This window comes from Cyanistes caeruleus, chromosome 1, assembly GCF_971803275.1.
Source record: "Cyanistes caeruleus chromosome 1, bCyaCae1.hap1.1, whole genome shotgun sequence".
Classification (NCBI taxonomy): Eukaryota; Metazoa; Chordata; class Aves; order Passeriformes; family Paridae; genus Cyanistes; species Cyanistes caeruleus.
In genome coordinates, this window is record NC_141701.1 from 678,766 (window position 1) to 692,864 (window position 14,099).

General features: G+C 62.6%; 1 protein-coding gene across 1 annotated transcript; it reads right to left on the reverse strand.

Moving 5' to 3' along the window:
* Positions 1-232: 232 nt before the first annotated feature.
* On the reverse strand, positions 233-13,758 carry LOC147655225 (uncharacterized). Its single transcript, XM_086871492.1, has 8 exons — positions 12,709-13,758; positions 8,067-9,925; positions 7,910-7,982; positions 6,645-6,785; positions 5,872-5,961; positions 5,126-5,189; positions 3,965-4,109; positions 233-3,160 (listed from the first exon to the last, which is right to left on the reverse strand). The coding sequence occupies exons 2-8, from the start codon at positions 9,861-9,863 to the stop codon at positions 3,065-3,067; spliced, it is 2,406 nt and encodes an 801-aa protein (XP_086727618.1). The 5' UTR covers positions 9,864-9,925; positions 12,709-13,758; the 3' UTR covers positions 233-3,064.
* Between the last annotated feature and the right edge of the window lie 341 nt (positions 13,759-14,099).

Consider the following 14,099-nt stretch of genomic DNA (forward strand, 5'->3'; position numbering starts at 1 on the left):
CCCATTCCCGTTCCCGTTCCCATTCCCGTTCCCATTCCCGTTCCCATTCCCATTCCCATTCCCGTTCCCGTTCCCGTTCCCGTTCCCGTTCCCGGCTCCGGGCCGGGATCCCATCCCGAGCCCATCCCCCACCGGAGAATTCCGCGGTTCCATCCCAAACGGATCCAAACCAGGATCGGTGCCCGATCAATGCCGGGCTGGTGCCGGATCAATACGGCTCAATACAGACCAATACAGACCAATACAAATCAATACAGTTCAATACAGACTAATACAAATCAATACAGACCAATACAGATCAATACAGTTCAATACAGACCAATACAAATCAATACAGACCAATACAGACCAATACAAATCAATACAGATCAATACAAATCAGTACGGATCAATGCCAGATCAATACACATCAATACTGGGACTGATACCTGATCAATACCGGGACCGATCCCAGATCAATGCCTGATCAATACCGGGACCGATCCTGGATCAATGCCTGATCGATACCGGGACCGATCCCGGATCAATGCCTGATCAATACCGGGACCGATCCCGGATCAATGCCTGATCAATACCGGGACCGATCCCAGATCAATGACTGATAATACTGGGACCGATACCCGATCAATGCCTGATCAATACCGGGACCGATCCTGGATCAATGCCTGATCAATACCGGGACCGATCCCAGATTAATGTCAGATCAATACCGGGACTGATCCCGGATCAATGCATGATAATACTGGGACCAATGCCTGATCAATACTGGGACTGATCCTGGATCAATGCCAGTTCAATACTGGGACCAATCCCCAATCAATACCGGGACCGATACCAGATCAATGTCAGATCAATACCGGGACCAATACCCGATCAATACCTGATCAATACCAGATCAATGTCAGATCAATACTGGGCTGATCCTGGGTCAATGTCAGATCAATACCGGAACTGATACTCGATCGATACCCGATCAATGTCAGATCAATACCGGGTCAATGTCAGATCAATACCAGGACCAATACCCGATCAATACCTGATCAATGTCAGATCAATACTGGGACTGATACTTGATCGATACCTGATCAATGTCAGATCAATACTGGGACTGATAATCGATCGATACCTGATCAATGTCAGATCAATACCTGATCAATGTCAGATCAATACCAGGACCAATACCCGATCAATACCTGATCAATGTCAGATCAATACCGGGTCAATGTCAGATCAATACCAGGACTGATACTCGATCGATACCTGATCAATGTCAGATCAATACCGGGTCAATGTCAGATCAATACCGGGACTGATACTCGATCGATACCTGATCAATGTCAGATCAATACCGGGTCAATGTCAGATCAATACCGGGACTGATACTCGATCGATACCTGATCAATGTCAGATCAATACCGGGTCAATGTCAGATCAATACCGGGACTGATACTCGATCGATACCTGATCAATGTCAGATCAATACCGGGTCAATGTCAGATCAATACCGGGACTGATACTCGATCGATACCTGATCAATGTCAGATCAATACCGGGTCAATGTCAGATCAATACCGGGACTGATACTCGATCGATACCTGATCAATGTCAGATTGATACCTGATCAATGTCAGATCAATACCGGGACTGATACTCGATCGATACCTGATCAATGTCAGATTGATACCTGATCAATGTCAGATCAATACCGGGACTGATAATCGATCGATACCTGATCAATGTCAGATCAATACCGGGTCAATGTCAGATCAATACCGGGACTGATACTCGATCGATACCTGATCAATGTCAGATCAATACTGGGACTGATACTCGATCGATACCTGATCAATGTCAGATCAATACCGGGTCAATGTCAGATCAATACCGGGACTGATAATCGATCGATACCTGATCAATGTCAGATCAATACCGGGTCAATGTCAGATCAATATCGGGACTGATCCTGCCCCAATAGAGGATCAATGCCCAGAGCTGTGGCCGGAGCCGCGTCCAGTTCAGTGTCCAGTGTCCAGTGTCCAGTTCAGTGTCCAGAGCTGTGTCCAGTTCAGTGTCCAGTGTCCAGTTCAGTCCAGCCCAGTGTCCAGTCCAGTGTCCAGCTCCATGTCCAGCTCCGTGTCCAGTCCAGTGTCCAGCACCATGTCCAGCTCCGTGTCCAGTCCAGTGTCCATTTCTGTGTCCAGTGTCCAGCACTGTGTCCATCTCTGGGTCCGGTGCCGTGTCCAGTCCAGTGTCCAGTCCAGTGTCCAGCTCCATGTCCAGCTCCGTGTCCAGCACCATGTCCAGCTCTGTGTCCAGTGCAGTGTCCAATTCAGTGTCCAGCCCAGTGTCCAGCCCAGTGTCCAATTCAGTGTCCAGTCCAGTGTCCAGCTCCATGTCCAGCTCCATGTCCAGTCCAGTGTCCAGCTCCATGTCCAGCTCCGTGTCCAGTCCAGTGTCCAGTTCAGTGTCCAGTGTCCAGCACCGTGTCCAGCTCCGTGTCCAGTCCAGTGTCCAGTGCAGTGTCCAGTGTCCAGCACCGTGTCTATCTCTGTGTCCGGTCCAGTGTCCAGTCCAGTATCCAGCTCCATGTCCAGCTCCATGTCCAGCTCCATGTCCAGTCCAGTGTCCAGCTCCATGTCCAGCTCCGTGTCCAGTCCAGTGTCCAGCTCCATGTCCAGTCCAGCGTCCAGCCCAGCGTCCAGTCCAGCGTCCAGTCCAGCGTCCAGTTCAGTGTCCAGTGTCCAGCACCGTGTCTATCTCTGTGTCCAGTGCCATGTCCAGTCCAGTGTCCAGTCCAGTGTCCAGCTCCATGTCCAGCTCCATGTCCAGTCCAGCGTCCAGTCCAGCGTCCAGTCCAGTGTCCAGTCCAATGTCCAGCTCTGTGTCCAGCCCAGTGTCCAGTCCAGTGTCCAGCTCCGTGTCCAGCCCAGTGTCCAGTCCAGTGTCCAGCTCCGTGTCCAGTCCAGTGTCCAGTCCAATGTCCAGCTCCGTGTCCAGTCCAGTGTCCAGCTCCGTGTCCAGCCCAGTGTCCAGTTCGGTGTCCGGCGCCGCGGCCGTGCCGGGGTCAGAGGTCAGCGGGCCCCACGCGCAGGCACAAGGCCACGGGCAGGTGGTCACTCAGTGTGGCCAGCTGGGTGATGACTGAGAACCCGGTGACCTCCTGTGGGGACAGAGGGGTCAGGGTGGGGTCACCGGGGTCACTGGGGTCACCGGGGTCACTGTGGGGTCACTGGGGTCACTGAGGGGTCACTGAGGGGTCACTGTGGGGTCACTGGGGTCACTGTGGGGTCACCGGGGTCACCGGGGTCACTGTGGGGTCACTGTGGGGTCACTGGGGTCACCGGGGTCACTGTGGGGTCACTGTGGGGTCACTGTGGGGTCACTGGGGTCACCGGGGTCACTGTGGGGTCACTGTGGGGTCACTGGGGTCACTGTGGGATCACTGGGGTCACTTTGGGGTCACTGAGGGGTCACTGAGGGGTCACTGGGGGGTCACTGTGGGTTCACTGGGGGTCACTGGGGTCACTGTGGGTCACTGGGATCACTGGGGTCACTGTGGGGTCACTGGGGTCACTTTGGGGTCACTGTGGGGTCACTGGGATCACTGGGGTCACTGTGGGGTCACTGGGGTCACTGGGGGGTCCCAGGGGTCACTGGGGGGTCACTGGGGTCACTGGGGGGTCCCAGGGGTCACTGGGCGGTCACTGGGGGGTCCCAGGGGTCACTGGGGGGTCCCAGGGGTCACTAACAGTGGGCAGTGCCAGGTACCAGGGGTCACTGGGGGGTCCCAGGGGTCACTGGGGGGTCACTGGGGGGTCACTGTGGTCACTCACGGTGGGCAGTGCCGGGTCCCAGGGGTGACTGGGGGGGTCCCAGGGGTCCCAGGGGTCACTGGGGTCACTGGGGGGTCCCAGGGGTCACTGGGGTCACTGGGGGGTCACTGGGGGTCCCAGGGGTCACTCACGGTGGGCAGTGCCGGGTCCCTCCGCAGCAGCACCACGTCCACTCTCCGGCCCTGCCACGGCCGCTCGGCCATCGGGTCCGGAGCTCCGCTGGACAGGATGGGACCGGCCAGGAACTGACCCCTGCCCCAGGGCTCGGACAGTGTCCTGAGGGGTCACACAGGGGTCACAGGGGTCACTCAGGGGTCACACAGGGGTCACACAGGGGTCACACAGGGGTCAGGGGTCACACAGGGGTCACCCAGGGGTCACTCAGGGGTCACCCAGGGGTCACAGGGGTCACACAGGGGTCACTCAGGGGTCACTCAGGGGTCACAGGGGTCATACAGGGGTCACTCAGGGGTCACAGGGGTCATACAGGGGTCACACAGGGGTCACAGGCACATGGTGACACAGGGGACACTGGCACAGGTGACACAAGGACAAGGGACCCTCCCCTCCCACCCTGAGCCCCTCCTGTCCCCAATGTCCCCAATGTCCCCAATGTCCCCAATGTCCCCCCAGTGTCCCCCCAATGCCCCCAATGTCCCCCCCGTGTCCCCAATGTCCCCCAATGTCCCCCCAATGTCCCCAATGTCCCCAATGTCCCCCAGTGTCCCCAATGTCCCCAATGTCCCCAGTGTCCCCAATGTCCCCCAAGGTCCCCAAGGTCCCCCAAGGTCCCCAATGTCCCCAATGTCCCCCCAATGTCCCCCCAATGTCCCCCCAATGTCCCCAATGTCCCCCAATGTCCCCAATGTCCCCCAAGGTCCCCAATGTCCCCAATGTCCCCCCAATGTCCCCCCAATGTCCCCAATGTCCCCCCAGTGTCCCCAATGTCCCCGATGTCCCCAATGTCCCCAATGTCCCCCCAATGTCCCCAATGTCCCCGATGTCCCCCATGTCCCCAATGTCCCCCCAGTGTCCCCAGTGATGTCCCCAGTGTCCCCAATGATGTCCCCAGTGTCCCCAGTGATGTCCCCAATGTCCCCAATGTCCCCCCAATGTCCCCAATGTCCCCCCAATGCCCCCAGTGTCCCCAGTGATGTCCCCAATGTCCCCAGTGTCCCCCCAGTGTCCCCAGTGCTGTCCCCAATGTCCCCAGTGTCCCCCCAGTGTCCCCAGTGCTGTCCCCAGTGTCCCCCCAGTGTCCCCAGTGCTGTCCCCAGTGTCCCCGTTGTCACCTCTCCATCTCCTCAGGGTTGGACACCGGCTCCTCGTAGATCTTGAGGCAGTTGAGCAGCGTCCCTGGGGACATTGGGGACATTGGGGACATTGGGGGACATTGGGGACATTGGGGACACTGGGGGACATTGGGGACCTTGGGGGACATTGGGGACACTGGGGGACATTGGGGACATTGGGGGACATTGGGGGGACATTGGGGACATTGGGGACACTGGGGGACATTGGGGACATTGGGGACCTTGGGGACATTGGGGGACATTGGGGACATTGGAGACATTTGGGGACATGAATGGGACTCCGGACATGGGGAGGGGACAGGAGGGGACAGTGGAGTCCGTGGTCAGAAGTGACAATGGGGAGGTGACAATGGGGAGGTGACAATGGGGAGGTGACAACTGGGGGGGTGACAATGGGGAGGTGACAATGGGGAGGTGACAATGGGGAGGTGACAATTGGGGGGGTGACAATTGGGGGGGTGACAATGGGGTCTCCAGGGAGGTGAAAATGGGGGGGGTGACCCCAGGCAGGTGACAATGAGGAGGTGACAATGGGGGGGTGACAATGGGGTCCCCGGGGAGGTGACAGTGGGGAGGTGACCCCAGGGAGGTGACAGTGGGGAGGTGACAATGTGGTCCCTGGGGGAGGTGACAGTGGGGAGGTGACCCCGGGGAGGTGACAGTGGGGAGGTGACCCCGGGGAGGTGACAGTGGTGACCCCGGGGAGGTGACAGCCGTGTCCCCACCGATGGCCCAGGGCTGGTCCTGTCCGGGCCGGCGCCGCGCGGGGTCCCAGAACTCCTGGAACAGAGGGTGCTGCTGGTTCTGGGCGTCACCTGCGGGGACACGGCGCTGCTGTCACCAGTGTCCCCCCCGGGTCACCCCCAGTGTCCCCAGTGTCCCCCCCCATGTCCTCCCAGTGCCCCCCCCGGGTCACCCCCATGTCCTCCCAGTGTCCCCCAGTGACCCCCCCCAGTGTCCCCCCCATGTCACCCCTCGGGTCACCCCCCGGGTCACCCCCAGTGTCCCCAGTGTCCCCCCCGGGTCACCCCCATGTCCTCCTCCCAGTGTCCCCAGTGTCCCCCCCGGGTCACCCCCGAGTGACCCCCCCCCAGTGTCCCCCCCATGTCACCCCTCGGGTCACCCCCCGGGTCACCCCAGGTCACCCTGGGTCACCCAGTGTCCCCCAATGTCCCCCCAATGTCCCCCCCGATGTCCCCCATTGTCCCCCGATGTCCCCCCAGTGTCCCCAATGTCCCCCAGTGCCCCCCCAATGTCCCACCCCGTGTCCCCCAAAGGTTCCCCCAGTGTCCCCCCAATGTCCCCAAAGGTCCTCCCCCGTGTCCCCACCCCCTGCAGTGTCCCCCCCATGTCCCCCACTGTCCCCCCAGTGTCCCCACCCCCCGCAGTGTCCCCCCCAATATCCCCCCAATGTCCCACACTGTCCCCCCAGTGTCCCCACCCCCCGCAGTGTCCCCCCAGTGTCCCCACCCCCCGCAGTGTCCCCCCGTGTCCCCACCCCGGGAGCAGTTGTCGAAGTTGAGGTCCCCACAGAGGACATCGAAGGCCACCAGGTCCCCCGGCTGCTCCTGGTCCCCACGGAAGTCCCGGAGCCAGCGCAGGGACAGGGACAGCTGCTGGTCACGGATGGTGGCATCGGCTGGGACAGGGACAGGGACATCATGGGGACACCATGGGGACACCATGGGGACAGGGACAGCTGCTGGTCACGGATGGTGGCATCGGCTGGGACAGGGGACAGGGACAGGGACATCATGGGGACACCATGGGGACACTGGGGACACCATGGGGACAGGGACAGCTGCTGGTCACGGATGGTGGCATCGGCTGGGACAGGGGACAGGGACATCATGGGGACATTGGGGACATTGGGGACACTGTAGGGACACCATGGGGACACCATGGGGACATCATGGGGACACCATGGGGACATCATGGGGACAGGGACATGGGGACAGGGACAGCTGCTGGTCACGGATGGTGGCATCGGCTGGGACAGGGGACAGGGACATCATGGGGACATCATGGGGACATTGGGGACACCATGGGGACATGGACAGGGACATGGGGACAGGGACAGCTGCTGGTCACGGATGGTGGCATCGGCTGGGACAGGGACAGGGACATCATGGGGACACCATGGGGACATCATGGGGACATCATGGGGACAGGGACATGGGGACAGGGACAGCTGCTGGTCACGGATGGTGGCATCGGCTGGGACAGGGACATCATGGGGACATCATGGGGACATCATGGGGACACCGTGGGGACATCACAAGGAGATGGGATCTGGAGAAATGGGCACAGACACAGGACATGGGGACACCAGGGGGACAGACACAGCCACACCCATAGGGACACCAGGGGGACACAGGGACAAAGGGACACCGAGGGACAAGGACACCGGGACACAGCCGGACACCGCCCCAACACCCCGAGCCCCTCCCCCAGTGCCACCCCCGGTGTCCCCCCTGCGCTGTCACCGTGTTCCACCCACACTGTCACCGTGTCCCCCCCGCGCTGTCACCGTGTCCTCCCCACGCCGTCACCGTGTCCCCCCCGCACTGTCACTGCGTCCCCCTGTGCTGTCACCATGTCCCCCCCATGCCACCACCGTGTCCCCCCGTGCCATCACCGTGTCCCCCCCATGCCACCACCGTGTCCCCCCCATGCCACCACCGTGTCCCCCCCGTGCCATCACCATGTCCCCCCCATGCCACCACCGTGTCCCCCCCGTGCCATCACCGTGTCCCCACTCACGCGCGGGCGCCTGCAGGTGGGTGCAGCCCAGGTACCCCACGACCCTCCGGCCCTGCCGCGTCCCCAGCAGCACCTGGGGACACCAACCGTGGTCACCGCGTCACCTGGGCCACTCCCCGTCACCCCCCCGGTGCCCCCCGCCCCGCCGCCCCCTCACCTGGGCCACCAGCAGCCCCTTGTTGGCCAGCGCGTCCTCGCGGGCGGCCACGGGGAAGGGGTGGAAGCGGGCGGCGGTCAGCGGGAAGCGGCTGGCCAGGAGGAGGCCGCTGCCCAGCACCCGCAGCCGGCCGCAGCGCAGCCCCCCCGGGCCCACCCCCCACAGCACGTAGGGAAAATGGCGGCCCAGCTGCCGGCGCAGGGCGGCGGCCGCGGCGGCGTCGAACACCTCCTGGAGGCACAGGAAGTCGGTGTCCGGCGGGACGCGGGCGGTCAGCACCGGCGGCATGGGGTCAGGCAGAGGGATCGGCCGCTCCGGCCTCGGAGATGGGGAAGGTGCTGGGGTCAGTGCCGGGTCAGCGCTTGACCAAGGGTTGGTCATTGGTGTTGGGTTGGTCATCACTATTGGATTGGTCATTGTTGGGTTGGTCATCATCACTGGATTGGTCATCATTGGATGGGTCATCATTGGATGGGTCATCATTGGGTTGGTCATTGTTGGGTTGGTCATCATCATTGGGTTGGTCATCATTGGGTTGGTCATTGTTGGGTTGGTCATCATCATTGGGTTGGTCATCATTGGATTGGTCATTGTTGGGTTGGTCATTGCTGGGTTGGTCATTGTTGGGTTGGTCATCATCATTGGGTTGGTCATTGTTGGGTTGGTCAATGTTGGGTTGGTCACTGTTGGGTTGGTCATTGTTGAGTTGGTCATCATCACTGGATTGGTCATCATTGGATGGGTCATCATTGGGTTGGTCAATGTTGAGTTGGTCATTGGAGTTGGGTTGGTCATTGTTGGGTTGGTCATCAGTGTTGGGTTGGTCATTGTTGGGTTGGTCATTGTTGGGTTGGTCATCAGAGTTGGGTTGGTCATTGAAGGGTTGGTCATCGTTGAGTTGGTCATCGTCATTGAGTTGATCATCATTGGATTGGTCATCGTTGGGTTGGTCATCGGTGTTGGATTGGTCATCATTGGATTGGTCATCATTGGGTTGGTCATCATTGGGTTGGTCATTGTTGGGTTGGTCATTGGTGTTGGGTTGGTCATCGTCTTATTGTCCACCATTGTGCTGTCCACCATAGTGTTGTCCATCACTGCGTTGTCCATCACTGTGCTGTCCACCACCACCTCCGGCCACACCCCCACGCTCCCCCCCACCTCCGACTGACTGCCCGCCGTCCGTGCGTCCACCCCGGCGCGTCCCCCCCGTGCCGCCGTCCCCCCGTAACCTCCCCCCTTCCCACGCCCCGTCTCCAGCAGCCCCCGGCGACATCCAGAACCTTCCTCGTCCTCTCCGGCTGCCGGCCGCTGACCGCCGCCAAGTGTCCGGCCGATGACCGCCGCCCTGCGCCGGCCATGTCCGAGGTTGCTGAACCTGGCCAGGCCGTCGGGCAGCAGGCACACGTTGGCGCTCACGAAGGTGAAACCCCTGGGGGTCCGCGCGTCCCACGGCCGCGGCGTGGCCGCTCCGGCCGCGCGCTGCTGGACGAATGACCGGCGTTTGGCCTGAGCCGGAAGCCACAGCGCCAGGCCCAGCAGCGCCGGCGGCAGCGCCAGCAGGACCAGCAGAACCAGCGCCGGTGCCGCCGCCAGCCTGGTGGCCACGGCCAGGCAGTGACCGGCCCGGTGGCGCCGCCAGCTCGCCCGTTGGGCAGTAGTGGGCCGCAGGGACAGCAGATGGTCAAGTGCCCAGTAGCTGGGGGCCAGCAGAGCTTCGGCCAGCGCGGCCACCGCGGCCAGAGCCCGGTTGGGGAAGGGGGTGTCGGGCAGAGTGGACGGAGGTGGCCACGTCATGGCCTGGGGGTCCCGGGGGGCTCCTGGGTCCGGCTGGGGGGCTCGGGTGGGGTTGGTGGGACCTGTGGAGGAGATGGCCGTGAGCGGGGAGGGGACACCGGAGTGGTCAGTGTCACTGGGAGGGTCCCCGGATGGAGAGGGACACGCGAGAACTGGCAGGGGGACCCCCGGGAACGGCGAGTGAGACCCCAGGAAACTCAGACTGAGACTCCAGGGAACTTGGAGTGAGACCCCCTCCCCATCCTGGTCACTGTGGTCACTCTGGTCACTGTGGGAAACCTGGAGTGAGACCCCAGGAAACCGCGAGTGAGACCCCCAGGAGCCCTGGGGAGCTCAGAGTGAGACCCCCAAGGAACTCAGAGTGAGACCCCCAGGAAATCCTGGGTGAGACCCCCAGGACCCCCGGGGAACTTGGAGTGAGGCCCCCTCCCCATCCTGGTCATTGTGGTCACTGTGGTCACTGCAGTCACCTGGTCACTGCGGGAAACCCAGAGTGAGACCCCCGGGACCCCCGGAGAGCTCGGAGCGAGACCCCCTCCCCATCCTGGTCACTGTGGTCACTGTGGTCACCCGGTCACTGTGGTCACTCGGTCCCTGTGGTCACTGTGGTCACTGCGGGAAACCCAGAGTGAGACCCCTGGAGTCCAGAGGAATCCAGAGTGAGACCCCCGGGATCCCCGGGGTACTCGGAGTGAGACCCCCAGGAAACTCTGACTGAGACCCCCAGGACCCTCAGGAAACTCGGACTGAGGCTCCCTCCCCATCCTGGTCACTGTGGTCACTGTGGTCACTTGGTCACTGTGGTCACTGTGGTCACTTGGTCACTGTGGTCACTTGGTCACTGCGGGAAACTCAGAGTGAGACCCCTGGGAACTCGGACTGAGACCCCCGGGACCCCCAGGAGACTCGGAGTGAGACCCCTCCCCATCCTGGTCACTGTGGTCACTGTGGTCACTTGGTCACTGTGGTCACTTGGTCCCTGTGGTCACCCAGTCCCTGTGGTCACTGTGGTCACTGTGGTCACTGTGGTCACTCGGTCCCTGTGGTCCCTGTGGTCCCTGTGGTCACTGTGGTCACTCGGTCCCTGTGGTCACTGTGGTCCCTGTGGTCACTGTGGTCACTCGGTCCCTGTGGTCCCTGTGGTCACTCGGTCCCTGTGGTCACTGTGGTCACTGTGGTCACTGTGGTCACTCGGTCCCTGTGGTCACTGTGGTCACTGTGGTCACTGTGGTCACTCGGTCCCTGTGGTCACTGTGGTCACTGTGGTCACTCGGTCCCTGTGGTCACTGTGGTCACTCAGTCCCTGTGGTCACTCGGTCCCTGTGGTCCCTGTGGTCACTGTGGTCACTCAGTCCCTGTGGTCACTGTGGTCACTCGGTCCCCGTGGTCACTGTGGTCACTCGGTCACTGTGGTCCCTGTGGTCACTGTGGTCACTCGGTCCCTGTGGTCCCTGTGGTCACTCGGTCCCCGTGGTCCCTGTGGTCACTCGGTCCCTGTGGTCACTGTGGTCCCTGTGGTCACTCGGTCCCTGTGGTCACTCGGTCCCTGTGGTCACTGTGGTCACTGTGGTCACTCGGTCCCTGTGGTCACTGTGGTCACTCGGTCCTTGTGGTCACTGTGGTCACTCGGTCCGTGTGGTCCCTGTGGTCACTGTGGTCACTCGGTCCCTGTGGTCCCTGTGGTCACTCGGTCCCTGTGGTCACTCGGTCCCTGTGGTCACTGTGGTCACTCGGTCCCTGTGGTCACTGTGGTCACTGTGGTCACTGTGGTCACTCGGTCCCTGTGGTCACTGTGGTCCCTGTGGTCACTCGGTCCCTGTGGTCACTGTGGTCACCCAGTCCCTGTGGTCACTGTGGTCACTGTGGTCACTCGGTCCCTGTGGTCACTGTGGTCCCTGTGGTCACTCGGTCCCTGTGGTCACTGTGGTCACTCGGTCCGTGTGGTCACTGTGGTCACTGTGGTCACTGTGGTCACTCGGTCACTGTGGTCACTGTGGTCACTCGGTCACTGTGGTCACTCGGTCCTTGTGGTCACTGTGGTCACTCGGTCCCTGTGGTCACTCGGTCGCCGCAGGAAACTCGAAGCGACGCCCCCTCCCCCACCCCGACCACCACCGTGGGAATTTCCCCGCCCCCACCCCCCCAAATCCCCGTGGGAAACTCACCTGGCCGGAGCCCCTCCCCCACCCCGGCCACCACCGTGGGAAATTCCCGCGGCCGGGAGCTGCCCCTCCCCCTCAGGCCACCGTGGGAACCTCCCGGGAATGTCACCTGTCCCCTCGGGGGGGGAGGGGAGGGGCACGGGACCACCCCTCCCCCACCCCGGGACCACCCCTCCCCCCCCCAGTACCACCCCTCCCCCCCCGGGACCACCCCTCCCCCCCCGGGACCACCCCTCCCCCCCCAGAACCACCCCTCCCCCCCCCGGGACCACCCCTCCCCCCCCCCGGGACCACCCCTCCCCCCCCAGAACCACCCCTCCCCCCCGCCGAGACCACCCCTCCCCCCCCAGAACCACCCCTCCCCCCCGCCGAGACCACCCCTCCCCCCCCAGAACCACCCCTCCCCCCCGCCGAGACCACCCCTCCCCCCCCAGAACCACCCCTCCCCCCCCGGGATCACCCCTCCCCCCCCCCGGGACCACCCCTCCCCCCCCCCGGGACCACCCCTCCCCCCCCGGAACCACCCCTCCCCCCCCGGGACCACCCCTCCCCCCCCCGGGACCACCCCTCCCCCCCCCGGGGCCCCCTCAGGTGGGTCCGGCCAGGAGGAGCCGCCCCCATCCCTTCCCCTCCCCCACGGTGGTGCCACCTGAGCCCCCAGGGACCCCCCGGGACCCCCTCACCTGTCCTGGGGCTTGGGGGGGGTCAGGAGACAGGTGAGTCCTGTCCAGGTGAGTCCCGGCCAGGTGAGTCCCGGCCAGGTGAGTCCCGGCCAGGTGAGGTCCAGCTCCTGATCTTGTCCAGGTGAATCCCAGCCAGGTGAGTCCCCTGAGCCTGTCCAGGTGAGTCCTGGCCCCTGAGTCTGGACAGGTGAGTCATGACCAGGTGAGTTCCGGCCCCTGAGCCCGGCCAGGTGAGTCCCAGCCAGGTGAGTCCTGGTCGCTGAGCCCGGCCAGGTGAGTCCCCTGAGCCTGACCAGGTGAGTTCCGGCTCCTGAGCCCAGCCAGGTGAGTCCCAGCCAGGTGAGTCCCAGCCCCTGATCCTGTCCTGAGCCTGGACAGGTGAGTCCCAGTCAGGTGAGTCCCATCATCCTGTCCAGGTGAGTCCCGGCCAGGTGAGCCCTGGTCCCTGAGTCTGGACAGGTGAGTTCCAGCTCCTGATCCTGTCCAGGTGAGTTCTGGCCAGGTGAGTCCTGGCCCCTGATCCTGTCCAGGTGAGTCCTGTCCAGGTGAGTTCCAGCTCCTGAGCCCAGCCAGGTGAGTCCTCTGAGCCCGGCCAGGTGAGTCCCGGCCAGGTGAACCCTGATCCCTGAGCCCGGCCAGGTGAGGTCCAGCCCCTGATCTTGTCCAGGTGAATCCCAGCCAGGTGAGTCCCTTGAGCCTGTCCAGGTGAGTCCCAGCTCCTGTTCCTGTCCAGGTGAGTTCCGGCCAGGTGAATCCTGGCTAGGTGAGTTCCGGCCCCTGAGCATGGCCAGGTGAGTTCCCTGAGCCTGGACAGGTGAGTCCTGGTCAGGTGAGTCCTGGTCATGTGAGTCATGGCCAGGTGAGTTCCGGCTCCTGAGCCCGGCCAGGTGAGTCCCATCCGGCCGGGCTGGTCTGACAGGTTCCTGGCAGGGCTGGTGACACCTCACCTGGGCAGGAGAACCTCACCTGGGCACAGACACCTCACCTGGGCCAGAGAACCTCACCTGGGCACAGACACCTCACCTGGGCAGGAGAACCTCACCTGGGCAGGAGAACCTCACCTGGGCACAGACACCTCACCTGGGCACAGACACCTCACCTGGGCAGTGACACCTCACCTGGGCACAGAACCTCACCTGGGCACAGACACCTCACCTGGGCAGTGACACCTCACCTGGGCACAGACACCTCACCTGGGCAGGAGAACCTCACCTGGGCACAGACACCTCACCTGGGCACAGACACCTCACCTGGGCACAGACACCTCACCTGGGCCAGAGAACCTCACCTGGGCAGTGACACCTCACCTGGGCAGTGACACCTCACCTGGGCACAGACACCTCACCTGGGCAGTGACACCTCACCTGGGCAGGAGAACCTCACCTGGGCAC

What these genes read in the sequence shown, in the direction of transcription:
- LOC147655225 (XM_086871492.1), bottom strand. Translation starts at nt 9,863, where the DNA reads ATGACGTGGCCACCTCCGTCCACTCTGCCCGACACCCCCTTCCCCAAC. An exon ending in AGGGGCTGCTGGTGGCCCAG is followed by an intron (nt 7,983 to 8,066) that starts GTGAGGGGGCGG and finishes TGGTGTCCCCAG; the next exon opens with GTGCTGCTGGGGACGCGGCA. An exon ending in AACCCTGAGGAGATGGAGAG is followed by an intron (nt 4,110 to 5,125) that starts GTGACAACGGGG and finishes GTGACCCCTCAG; the next exon opens with GACACTGTCCGAGCCCTGGG.